Source organism: Manis javanica, chromosome 1, assembly GCF_040802235.1.
Source record: "Manis javanica isolate MJ-LG chromosome 1, MJ_LKY, whole genome shotgun sequence".
NCBI classification, from domain to species: Eukaryota; Metazoa; Chordata; class Mammalia; order Pholidota; family Manidae; genus Manis; species Manis javanica.
Genome location: NC_133156.1, coordinates 231497920 through 231511454, shown reverse-complemented (window position 1 = coordinate 231511454; position 13535 = coordinate 231497920). Strand labels below are relative to the sequence as shown.

General features: G+C 40.3%; 1 protein-coding gene across 2 annotated transcripts in view; it reads right to left on the bottom strand.

The window, feature by feature from the left end:
- Positions 1 to 13535, bottom strand: part of NBAS (NBAS subunit of NRZ tethering complex) — a 331046-nt gene that overhangs the window by 36319 nt on the left and 281192 nt on the right. For both annotated transcript variants that reach the window (XM_073216361.1, XM_037026472.2), the window contains exon 48: positions 1118 to 1313. In XM_073216361.1, coding sequence (XP_073072462.1) covers positions 1118 to 1313 — 196 coding nt within the window. The remainder of the gene's footprint in view (positions 1 to 1117; positions 1314 to 13535) is intronic.

Genomic DNA, 13535 nt, shown 5'->3' with positions numbered 1-13535 from the left:
ACGCAAACTTCAATATGTTCATCAGTGCACCTATTTAGTAGTTAAATATGTACAGGAAAGTTTATTTTAATTTTTCTATATGTTTGAGTATACATATGCATGGTTGAAGACGTCTCATCTAACGTGTTTTTCTCTTCATAGAATTTAGTGAGGTTTCTCACTATTAAATGTAGTAATAAGGATCTAAATATATATTATAAAGCAAAGCTTTAAAATCAGAAGGCAAATCGAGTTGGAGTCAGACTTCCAGGAAACCCTTTTGCAGATGAGATTATCAGGGAAGTCTTACTTTCTAACTTTTTTTGCATATGGTCTATTCTGCATCCTAAAGCACTTGACTGAGGTATGGACTCTTAGATCCTATGTCTTTAAGAAGCATCAGTTTAGAATTTAAACTAAATTTAACAGTCACCATATTTCTTTTATTAAGGAATTAACATTCTTATTTACTCAGTCAACAAGTATTTAAGCTCTAAGTGCAGGCACAGCAGACTGAAGGGAATGGTAAGTATATCCTCCAAGGCTTATAGGTTTTCACCTTAGCAGGGAGAAAAAACTAACAGTAACAATTACATAATTAAAGTTCAAATGTGTAAGATTCAAGTTTCCATTAAGTTTGAAGTAGTCAGAGACAACGGACTGAGCGAGCCTTAATGGATGGAATGCAGAAAACAAAGATCTTATGCGTCAGTTACATTATGTCTGTCTAGGTAGAGAAGGGAGGGCATTGAGTGCCCAGGCAAAGCAGGCGGGAAATGAATTCACTAAACTGCACACTGCATTTCCATTTAGGTCTGCACTTCTCCAGGGAAAGGATGAGACACCATAATTAACTGACACTGTGAGAAACCTGACTATATCCTATGAAGAGAAAAATGATGCACACATTAGGTGAGACATCTTCGACCATGCATATGTATATTCAAACATAGAGAAGAATCAAAATGACATTTCCTGTACATATTTAACTACTAAATAGGTGCACTGATGAACATATTGAGAAGTCTGTATTACCACGTTGATTATTCACCTGAAGGCAGTTACAGTAATCAAGAAATGGCCTCTTAATTATTGCTAATAGAGAAAATGCTCAATACCCAGTCAGAAGTTCCCTTACCTGTCTCTGGGGCCAAGTGGCTTTGAGAATGGCTTCTGTCCTAAAGAACACAAGAAGCTTGCTGTCCTCCTCAGTCAGGTGAAATGACTGCCCCAAAATCTGCAGCACACGAAGGCGGGGCCCCACGGGCCAGGCGTCATCAGCACAGAACGGCCGCAGCCACTCCAGCAGGTCCTCAGGGGAAACCAGCTCTTCCCTACATGGCAAAATCAAGGGTTGGATAGAAACTACTAAGTCGTTTTTTTTTTTTTAATTCCAGTAATCAAATATGGTGAGTGACCGAAACACTTGTTTGTTGGGTGACTTCCTGTTGAGAGGTTTAGGTTTTAAATGGCTTTAAACAAACCAGATTAGGTATTTCAGAATTATGTAAAATGAATATAACTTCTAAACAGTATCATACTAAGATGAATTATATAAAGCAGATTAAAAAATGTTGTTAGCTATTCTATTTCTTAAGCAAAGTTTAATAAGTATGGTTTATTTCTATTGATACCAACAGTGCCAGGCATCCCTCTAGTAATTTTATATGAACTATTACTAGTTGACTTAACTATACAAAGTAGATACAAATTCCTTTTTAAACATTTTCCAGTTTTGTTGATATAATTAACACATAACATTTTATTAATTTAAAGAATACTTGACTTGATATACGCATATATTGCAAAATGGTTTCCACAGAAAGCTGAGTTAACATGTACCACCTGAGAGTTATAAACAATTTTTTTCTTGAGAACTTTAAAGATCTACTGTTGGCAGCTGAAATGTAATACAGTTTTGTTAACTATAGTCATTATGCTGTGTATGTAAATTCCACTTTATAGCTGAGGAAATAGGCTTCATGGAAGCGATACGCTCACAAACATCAATAATAGTGTAACATGACCCCAGAGTCCATGTGCTACTTTTCTCTGTGATAGAATTTCAATATGTAGTTAGAGTATCAAATGCTATACTACCCTAAAGATAAAATATGAATGAGTGGGTTACTTAAAAAACTGAAAAGGATTCAGAGAAGGGGACCTCTGCACAACTTGCTGTCCACTACTGGAATCTCTTTTCTTGTAATGCCAAATGGACCACCTCAGGAAAACAAACTCACTTGATCATGGTATCGATGATTGGTTGACTACTGATTTGTTTAATACGTTACTCAGATAGAAGTAACACTTCCATATGGCCCTGGAGATCCACACTAAAGCACTGAATTATACACGTTTTCTTATAACCAGATCCTTACCAGGCTTCCAGCAATAAATCACCTAGACCAAGTCCCAACTTCCATGACCTAAGATGACCACGATATTTTAAACTTCTGAGAAGACTAAGATACACCGAGCATTTCTGTTAGTATGATTCTGTAATATACTCGTCAGTGCAGTTTCATGGCAATTCAAATTTTAAAAAATTCATTATTTGTACTTAGGAATTTTAAAAATTACAAAATTATGTGGATAACTGGCTTGAGTAAATGTAGCTATGACTGTCCCCAATATGTATTAGAAATGGCAAAACCGGGGTGCAAAGCAGCAGAATAGAACAGATGTTTCCCGGAACTCTACTATGTTCAAAGTGAGCAGACAGTATTGTTCAGTGGGAAAAGCATTTTGTTGGAAAGCAATGGACCTATTAATCCTGACCCCATCTTTTACTAACAACTCTTGATAAAAATCATGAATGTCATCATTCCTATTTTATACTTAAGTAGACAACGGTCCTGAAAGTGTATCTCTTGATGTCTGTGAAATCAAGACACTATATGTGAAGCGCCCGGCACATTATACGGCACAGAGGAAGTATGTAATAGTAACTATCATCTACATGATATCATTATTATTATCAGCATTGTCAAAGCACTGGTTTGTACCTGATGACACAGATGAAAAAATTATATATCTTTACCTTCAAAGAACTAATAATACAATGGAACAGAAAAACTTTAAAAGTGACTATTCTCTGAATTATTAATAAAAAAATTGAACAACTGTTTTGGAGGAAAAGTAAGCAGAGTCAGTGAAGGCTTCAAGTAGGATGTAGCATCTGAACAGGATCATAAAGGACAAATGGGATGCATGTAAATGGAAAGGTAGGAAAATATAATCCAGATAAGTACAGCAAGAAAACTAGCCAAGGATTTCGAAGGACATGGTGTATTCAGGGAGTGATTAAAAGCACAGATGTCTGGCTGGCAAATCAGAGGAACTCTAAAGGATGGGACAGGTCCTCACCTGGATAATCAAAAGCTTACAAACTACGTTGAAAAGGTGGCGCATTGAAAGCACAGGCTTTGGAGCTAGAGGCCCAGACTCAGCTTCCAGATTTAAGACTTCCAGACAGTGTTACATGGATCAAGAAGTCACTTAATGGTTCAGAGCCTCAGTTTCCTTATTGGTAAGTTGGAAATGGAAAACAACCACTTAACCATGAAGTTTTTGATAATTAAACACATAAAATGAAATAATAAATTTAAAGCATGATACAATACCTGGCACATAACTAAATACTTCAGTTTGCAGCAACATTATTGAGGACATCTGGCCTTATTTTGGATGGAATGGGAGTGATGAAGGATTTCTGAGCAGTGAAATATCATAATCATGTTAGTGGGTAGAGAACTGTGCAGGCTGGGACAGACTCAGGCACTTTTGGTGAGGCCTGCAATAGTTAAGTATAATTCAGGAGAAAAGATATTTAAAGCACATTTTTGGCCTTGAGTTCAAGCCAATTGCACATAATATGAAGCTGACTTTTTTCCCCTCTTACCCAAGTGCCAAGTGGGAGTTGGATAGAATGAGCTAGAATGGGAAGACGCTGAAGTCATGAAGACCAGTTGGAAGTTGTAACAATAACCCAAGACCTGAACATGTTGAACAAGCAAGGAAACAATAAAAATAATAATTTAGGAAAGCTTAGTATGTGCCTTGAATTTTATCACTTCATCATAGCTATCTTTTTCATGTATTCTGTTATTGTCTTCAATTTATAGATGAGGAAACCACAGAGAGGTTTAATAACATGTCTGAGACACACAGTAGCAGTGGAACCAATTTTGAATGTGGACTATCTTACTGTCTTGTCAATTACTACACAATGATGCTGGACCAAATGGGGGTATATTCCAGAACACTGTGGCAGTATATCAAAATTATTTACAGATACCTACATGATACAGAAAGATTATTGTAATGTTTTCAAGTCATTAAATTGAGTTCGATTCCTTTTACATCAGAACTTACTGTGCAGTTGATAACATTTGGCATTTTGGGGGAATCTGCTCTAACTTTTGGCTGACATTTTAAATACATAGTAAAATTATGGAAACTCATTCCTAAAACAAAAACGCTGTGTTCTAGGAAAGCCGTCTTCTAGATCTGCTTCTCTGTATATCAATGTGAGTATTGGTATTCAGTAAGACTACATAGAAATGAAAGGCAGTTCTGTTAGAAAAATTGTCAAGGACTTTGACTAGACATTATCTCCTAAAGTTTCTAGCTGCAAAATAGTTCACATTAAAAAAAAAAAGTTCACATTTTGATTTCGAGTTTTTAAAATTGGCATTCAGTCTCATGATTCAAAAAATTCATGCATATATACAGAGAAAAACAGCAAGAATTCTGTTAAAATGTTAATAATTGGTGAGTCAAGGGGAAGATTATATAGGAATTTTTTCTATCCTTGCAACTTTTCTCTTGAATTTGGTATTTTTCAAGATTAACTGATGGGTGAAAAATAACCAATTATAACTTTTATAATGTAAAAAGCCAGAATGGGAAGAAGGAAAATGATTCCATCTTTATAGTATTTTATGAAAAAGCAAGGAGAGGATTTAAAGAGCTTAGGAATAAAAAGAGAACATTTCAAAACATTTTTACTTTATTATAAAAGTTACACAATGATTTTTAAAAGTTATAAAATAGATAAAAAGGGCAAAATCTCTCAGATTTACTGTAAATATACAGAGATTTACTTTCACCTTTTTCCCTTTAATGAGATTTTCTGGGGGTGGGGCATTATTTTATTGCCCAGAGTAATTTAGTACATTATTTTTTTAATTAGTATAGGAAACACAATATTCATACAGTTTTGGTCCAAAAGGAGTTATGTTGAGAAAACTGGACATGCAAGAGAATGAAACTGGATTATTGTCTAAATCCACACACAAAAGTAAACTTAAAATAGATGAAAGACCTGAATGTAAGACATAAAACCATAAAACTCTTAGAAGAACACAGGGAAAAAATGGCTTGAACATAAGCATGAGCGATTTTTTTCCTGGATACATCTCCTTGAGCAAGGAAAACAAAATAAAAAATGAACAAGTGGGACTACATCAAACTAAAAAGCTTCTGTCCAGTAAATGAGACCATCAGCAGAACAGAAAGGCAATTTACAGTATGGAAGAATATATTTGTAAATGATTCATCTGATAAGGGGCTAACATCCAAAATATATAAAGAAGTTATATGCCTCAACACCCAAAAAAATGAATAAACTGGTTAAAAAATGGGTGCAGGACCTGAACAGACATTTCTCCAAAGAAGAAATACAAATAGCCAACAGGCACATGAAAAGATGCTCCACATTGCTAATCATCAGGGGAATGCAAATCAAACCCACAATGAGATATCATACCACACCAGTTCGAATGGCTACTATCCAAAAGACAAGAAATAACAAGTGCTGGAGAGGATGTGGAGAAATGGGGACCCTCCTACACTGTTGGTGGGAATGTCAATTGGTGCAGCCACTGTGGAAAGCAGTATGGAGGTTCCTCAAAAACAACAAAAATAGAAATAACCATTTGACCCAATAAGTCCACTTCTAGGAATTTACCCAAAGAAAACAAAACCCCTGATTCAAGAAGATATACAAACCCCTGTGTCAACCACTGCATTATTTACAACAGTCAAGATATGGAAGTAGTCTAAGTGTCCAGCAATGGATGAATAAAGAATTGTACATATACACAATGGAATATTATTTAGCCATAAAAAAAACCTGCCATTTATAGTAACATGGATGGATGTAGAGGGTAGTATGCTCAGTGAATAAGCCAGGCAGAGAAAGACAAATACTATATGCTTTCACTTATTTGTGGAATATAAAAACAAAGCAGAACAGAATGAACAAAACAGCAGAAGAGTCATAGACACTAAGAAGTGACTAGTGGTTACTATGGGGTATGGGCTGGGGTGGGTGGGGGAGCACAAGGGAGATAAAGGGGCACAAAAATTCTCAATCATAATATAAGTTGGTCAGAGGGACAGTAATAAAGCATGGAGAATATAGTTAATGATTCTGCAATATCTTCCTATGTTGACAGATAGTATCCGCACTAGTAGGGGGGTGGGGATTTAATAATACGGGATTGTATATTTGAAACCAATATAAGATTGTATATCAATGAGACTTCAATAAAAAAAGATAAGGAGTCATCTGAAATACGTAAGTAGCTCTATTAACAGAAAATAACAGTAGTAACAGTAATAAAAATACATTCACTGAGTGATTAATTTGAGAAAGTGATGTTCTATTACATAATGCAGCATGAGAGGATATTCACAGAAGTACAAAGGAATGGAAGAGCAATGTCCACAAAGCAAAGGCAATTACTGAATCAAAGAAAAAAGATTTTGAGAATATTAATAAGCTAATCCTTGATAAGAGTTTTCAGTTCTGCACACCCTACACATTCAAAGACAACCTAACTTTAAACTTAAATGGTTAAGATACATTAAGAGATAGTAAATATGAAGAGCAATTTATAGATCATGATGGACTAAAATAAAATTTTTCTTCTTTGAGAGTGGAGGGGAGAAAGATGGCATTCAAACAAGAAAAACACAGATCTTTGTGATTTCCTGTAAATATAAATGTTACAGAATTGAATGCCTGAAGAAACCATAAGCTCTCTTTGTCCAATCTTCTATACTGAAATTATAAACTAGAAGCCAAATTTTTGTGTAAGCTTGCATGGTATATGCCAGTGTTTTAAATGTTACAAATTTTACATACAATCAGGGTTTTCCAGATCTTTTTCCCCCCAGTTTAATCAGGATATAACTGACATTTGACACTATGTAAGTTTAAGGTGAACAGCACAATAATGTGACTTCCCTGTAGAATGAAATGACCACCCATCACCTCATTTAGAAACAAACAAACAAAAAAATACAACAAAAATATTTCTTCCGTGTGATGAGAAATCTTAGGATCTACTCTTAACCAGTTCTGCTTTCTTTAAAAGCTGGAAGACAAGAACACACGGGCAGCTGCCTCCTTTAGATGAGGCCCGAGTGAGCTCGAGTTGCCTCAGCCTCCACCACTTCCAACCTTCCCTTAAGTCCAGTCCACCTTGCTCGTGTCCATTACCTGCACGGCCTCAGTCGGAAATGTTTGCAAACTCTGATGTGTGAGATGCTTGGCTGGAATAAAGAGGGAGGGAAGGGCAAGCAAGTAAATGTGAGCCGACAGTAAGAGACCAACATACTCATTCTATGTCGGCCCCTTCACTCCCTTAGGACTTGATCGCACTCTGCATACCCTTTCCTCACTACATCTGGGGCTGGGGGGAGTGGACAGCTCCCAGGATAATGTCTATTTACTAACTTATATAAAACACCTGGGCACCTGGCAAGGAATGACACAGAACTGCAAATAAATAATGTGTTATGTGTTAACGGCATTATAGGAGGAAGAAAACTGAAAATGTGAGTTTTTCAAATAATTATAATCAAGTTATATTGTAACAAAAATTCCCTTACATGCAATAATTCTGGTAATGCACACAGTTCCAATCTCAAAACTTTTGATAAAAAATAATGACCTGTGGCTCTCAAATGCATGCCAACCCAAAACACCTTTCCAAGGTTCACTCACCAATAAAAACACATCGCGAACCTGCTGGTGGCCGTAGCTCTCAGCACAACTCAGTGTCACTGCACACAATGCCTGCACACTGGGGGTGCTCAGAGAACATCTGATGATTTGTTTTGCCTTAGAGAGCACAAAGACTAAGAAGAAATCGTGTTCAATTTGCTGGAGTGGGCTTTTTTTTCCTTTTTTTTTTTTGGTCTCTTCTGTGCTTTAAAAATGTTGTGAAATCCTTAGGTAATATCAAAGAGCTCAATGGAGTCTGAATGCTCTAACACTGTTCAATATACATGAAGCTTTAAGACAACCGAAGCTGGCACTATGATTAAGCAGCAATTTAAACAAATAACTCTTACAATATGCAATAGTTTTGAAGAAAATCTTTCTTCCTTTTTGAATAGTACACAGAGGAATTCCTCATTAATTATCTGTTTTCCGAGTAGATTGATTTCTGTACATCCTTTTGAGAATCACTAATACACTGGTTGCTGCTTGTGGGGCATTCCTGTTAGGAAATTTTTTAAAGATATATGAAGTCAATGAGTAGAAAAGAAAAGAGGCCAAGGCAGAGAGAAGCTGGTAATTGGAAAAGGTGAGAAGACTGAGGGAGATACTAATGCCTTAAGACTTTGTTACTCAAATTCAGTCCATGGACTAGGAAACATGTGGAAGCTGGTTAGAGACCAGAATTTCAGGCCCACCCACAGCTACTCAAGTAAAACCTGTAGTTTAATAAGATCACCACGAAATTCCTGTGCACAGTGATGTCCGTGAAGCACTCCTTGCTGCTGGTTCATTCATGTCAGAGGGAGATGAAATTCGGTGAGAGAGACCATGTGTGTCCTTACCTGGTGACCCTGGACAAATTACAAAACCTGTCTAAGCTTCATTTCCTAATCTGTGAAATGAAGAGAATAATAATAATATGATGGAGCTGTCTGAGGACTAAGTGGGCTGCTGAACCACCATTTCAAAGGTCTTGCATAGATTCATGGGCGTTCGTTTTTTGTTAAATGCATATTGGTATGTTTATTAATTCCAGGTTTAATGAACACACTATTTTAGAACATTATCATTTTAGTTACTGATATTTTTTTAAAACCTATTTTTCTTAAAGCAAATGAATAAACTCTTAACACATAGTAGAAATGCAGATATTCTCAAAATATGGTATCGCAGACATACACAATGGCAGGAAACACACACATTCAAAATAAATTTAATGTGCACAAGCCTCTGAATAATCAATTACCTTAATCTCCTCTTAAACTGTAGATGCTATAAATGGTTTTGACACTATTTCAAACCCTTAAAATACATAACTCTGATGTCTGGAGGTAAGAATGTGCTTAAACTGAAAACGAAGGCTGGCTGTTCGGGAGGCTGCGCGCTCTGGTTTTACGTGGTTTGCACTTAGCACAGGAGAGAGAAGCAGAAAGGGGGCCTCATGGGTGAGGCAGAGGAACTGCAGTTAAAAGGCAAACAGCTTCTGTTCCAACATAAAAAGTCAAAGGACTAGTGATGGCATAAACTGCCTAAAAACTAAGCAGAAGCCACTTGGTGGCCATTCATGCACATGCTCAAATTCTTATTTTTCTCTGCAATCTCCCTGCCAGGAACATTACAGGATGGTGTGCACCGGCCTTAAAGCATGTCGATATGTATGTGTGTGGCAGCTGACAGTGTGTGTGAAGGGAGGTGATTTACTATCTAAACAGATGTCAGAAAGGGCAGTGGAAGTTCAAGTTACAGGGCTGGGAACGAGGGAGGGTGAGGGACACACAGACCTGGCACGGCCTCCGAAAGGTTAGGCGGTCACGTCAGGCCAAGGAATGAGTGACCTGAGAGGGTTACTTGACAAAGGTCTGAATCTCCCTCCATGTCACCTGGCAAAGAGACAGTCACCTATATGTCTGTTTCAGGCACACAGGGATGGAAATCGATGCCAAGTATCCGTTTTAACTGTGTGGATTTGAAAAATACCCGCCAACAATAAAGATTATGACTTTATCTTCTTTCCTCTTTTTCCTTCTTAAGCAGAGAAAAAAAAAAAAGTCACTGAAATTTTTCAGTCTTTATTTATTCTGTGTTTCTGGAAAAAATGTAAGATCTTGTTCTGTTCTTCCATTCCCCAATGTCTTCCTCTTTGGAATCGAAGGTTAAAAAAACAGTTTGTATTCAAGAGACCCAAGTTGGATTTTCTGTGTATTTGGCTAGACATTCACTAAGAAAAACAATGCCTTCTAATCTTCTTGAGGCATCCCCAGTGAGACAGGACAGAGGGACCCCACTGGAAAAGGCTTAAAGCAGTTCCTGCTAAAATGCCTTTCATTGTGTGGGGCCAGGATCCAGGGCAGCATTACTAGAAAGCAGCTAAGCTGCTGACAGCTGCTCACTGGGCAGCTGCCAGGTGAGAACGGCCTGTCAAGTGGTGACTGGAAAGGCAGCAGCTACACGCATCCTCGAGGAGGCAGCTCGTGTTTCCCGTGAAGCATCTCAGCCTGCTCTGCAGTGCTTCTGGCAATTTCCTCAGCCTGGAGTGCCATTACCCACCTTGTCCTTCTTACAGACTCACATTTCATAGACCAGGTCTGTGGAAAAAATTGCAGTATTTCCAGAATCTCTTGCCTGGCCTTAGGGCATCTCCACATCAACAGCTATTTCCAACAGGTGGAGAGTCCATCTCCATATCAATAGATGACTACAAAAACACAAGAGAGGAATTTTGGGGGTTCTGAGCCAGGATGGGGAGAAACACAGGTGAGTGGAACTAGATGACTTCTTATAAGCAATAAATGAGTTTCTCCTACTTAAATTTTTCTCTTGGACTGTTACAGGTTTCAAAGATTGATTTGCTCTAGGCTGGGAACACATTTCCCCCCACTCCTGGTGATAGTCAGCAGGACCTCTGAACCCCAAATCTGTCTTCATGGGTGCAATGCTTGGGTGGGCTGTCGGTAGAGACGGGGTGATAAGAGGAAGACCCCTGTGGATGGTGTGTGGAGGGGGGGCACCCTGTGGATGGTGCAGCTTTACCTGGGAAGCTCCATCCGTAGGGCTGCCCCTCAGGGAGCACCTACAGGGCATTTGGTTTAGGGTAAAGCACCTCCTAGAGGGGTGGGACAGTCCCCAGAATTGAGGAAGAGTGGAGACACCAGAAGCTGCGGAATTAGCCCTCCATGAGACAGAACACAGCTTAGAGGCCCTGAGTGGCTGTGTGGTGGCCAGGATTGTGTGTTTTTTGTTTCTCGAGATGCTGGAAAGCGTTACTGAGGAGAGATACACACATTGGTGTCACTTGGAGGAGCTGGGCGATGACCTCTGCGATGCCCTTAAGAGAGACAGTTACTGATAAGTGAGTCGTGCTCCTGGAAGATACACTAGCAGCAAGGTGGGAGGCAGCAGGAGAATCTGTGTTGCAGGAGGCAGTGGGGGACAGGGAGGAAGAGGTGGTGCCTTCAGCCCAGAAAATGGTAGAGAAGGTAGCAGGGGAGGATGGGGGGCGGGGCCGAGGGTGGACTGTTGCCAAGGCCACCGCCCAAGGCACCAGCATCTCCGGGATTAAAGGCCTGCCTGGTTGTAATTAAGAAAATAGAAACACAGCAACAGCAGGTTCCTCGTTGGGGGGTGGGGGAGGAGGAGCCCCTCCCCAGGGTGTGGAGCACTCCGTGCTCCCCTCCTATACCCAGGATGAGCAGGTAGATATAAGCCTCAGGTTTGGGCAGAAGCCGTAGGAACATCTGCCTACGTGGCTTTTGCATCTCTGGGATATAGGGATGGAAAACACTGTTATGTTAGGTTCTGAAATGGGCAGACTGGCTTCCCTGATGACTCACCCCTTCCGCTGGGAGCAGTTGCAAAGTGCCCACCACGCCCCAGGGAATCGAATGCTTCTGGACTGGCTGACAGCAGCCATCAGGGCACTTTGGCCTAATCAGGGTGATTTACCATACTTACCCACTAGCTGGAAAATGTATGCAGAACGCCAGCATGTGTTACAGGAGCTGGGCATGAAAAATGTCATCTGTAATTTGGACTCCCGGGACCCCAATGAGGAGCTGTTCACCGTAGCAATGAGAAATCTGGTGCTCCATACATCTCCCCCATCTCTCTTTGGGTCCCTAGTGACTGCTCTTGCCCCCCACTTAGGGGAACCCATAAGTGAGCCTACTCGTAATTTAGCAGATCTGGGGGAGGTTGAAACAATAAGAGCAAGGAAGGAAATATGAGCTACGACTGAAAGGAGAGGTGCATAGGGCCCCTTGAAGGTCTGGAGGACCCAGAAGTGGGCTGATTTGATAAAGTCCAGGGTAATGAAAGAAAAGCTTGATGGGCAACACAATAGGATCTCATTAGAACTGTGGCACCAATTAAAGCCAGAGCAACAGTTCCAGCCGCTGAGGTCCAGGACATGGAAGCCAGAGGCAAAGCCCCATGTCTGACCTGTGTCCCTGCAAGACGTCCTGGGGACAGTACTCAGTTTCCACCTGGGCCCTCACCCCCACAGGAGGATGATTGCGCATCACGGTTTGACTGAGGCGTTTGACAAGGCCCACACCTTGGGGGACGTGGTGAGTACCGGAGGCCACATGTACGATTAGCAATTCATTGGTCCCCTGTGAATGTATGTGTCCTGGTGCTGGTGGGCACAGGAGCTGAATGTTCTCTGATTTATGGCAATCCTGGGTGTTTTCCCGGGACTCCTGCTGTGATAGGTGGCTATCAGGGTAAGGCAGTTAGGGTGAAGAAAGCCCAAATCCCACTGGGGACAGAGTGTTTACCCGTAAAGGAGCATACTGTATATATTTCTCCCATCTCTGGAGGAAGTGGATATCCTGCAGGGCCTGTGCTTACAGACCACTGCAGGTGAGACTGAGAATATGTGTGGTAAAGGCAGTTCTAAGGGGACATGCTAACCACCCGCCTGTACCTCCATGGGTGGCAAATGCTAAGCAGTATAAATTGCTTGGGGGGCACAGGGAAACTAGAGAAACCCTACAGGAGTTGGAGAAGGTGGGCATCATAAAGCCCACTCATAGTCCTTTTAATTCCCCAGTATGGCCAGTGAAAATGCCAGATGGCTCCTGGCGTATGACCATGGATTAAAGAGAACTGAATAAAGCCACACCCCTTTTCATGCTGCTGTCCCCTCTACAGCAGCCCTATGGACACCCTCAGTCATGAACTAGGGACATGTCATCATGTTGCAGATCTTACTAACGCTTTCTTCTCTACTGACACAGCACTGGGAAGTCAGGAACAGTTTGTCTTCATGTGGGAAAGCCGGGAGTGGACATTCATTGTCCTTCTACAGGGATACCTTCACAGTCCCACCATTTGTCATGGACTTGCAGTCCAGGACTTGGCCACATGGAAGAAACTACAAACAGTGCAGCTATATCACTACATTGAAGATATTATGCTCACATCTGATTTTCCTGCAGATTTAGAAGGGGCAGTTCCTAGACTGCTGCAACATCTACAGGAAAAAGGATGGGCTGTGAACAGCACCAAGGTTCAGGGACCTGATTAGTCAGTAAAG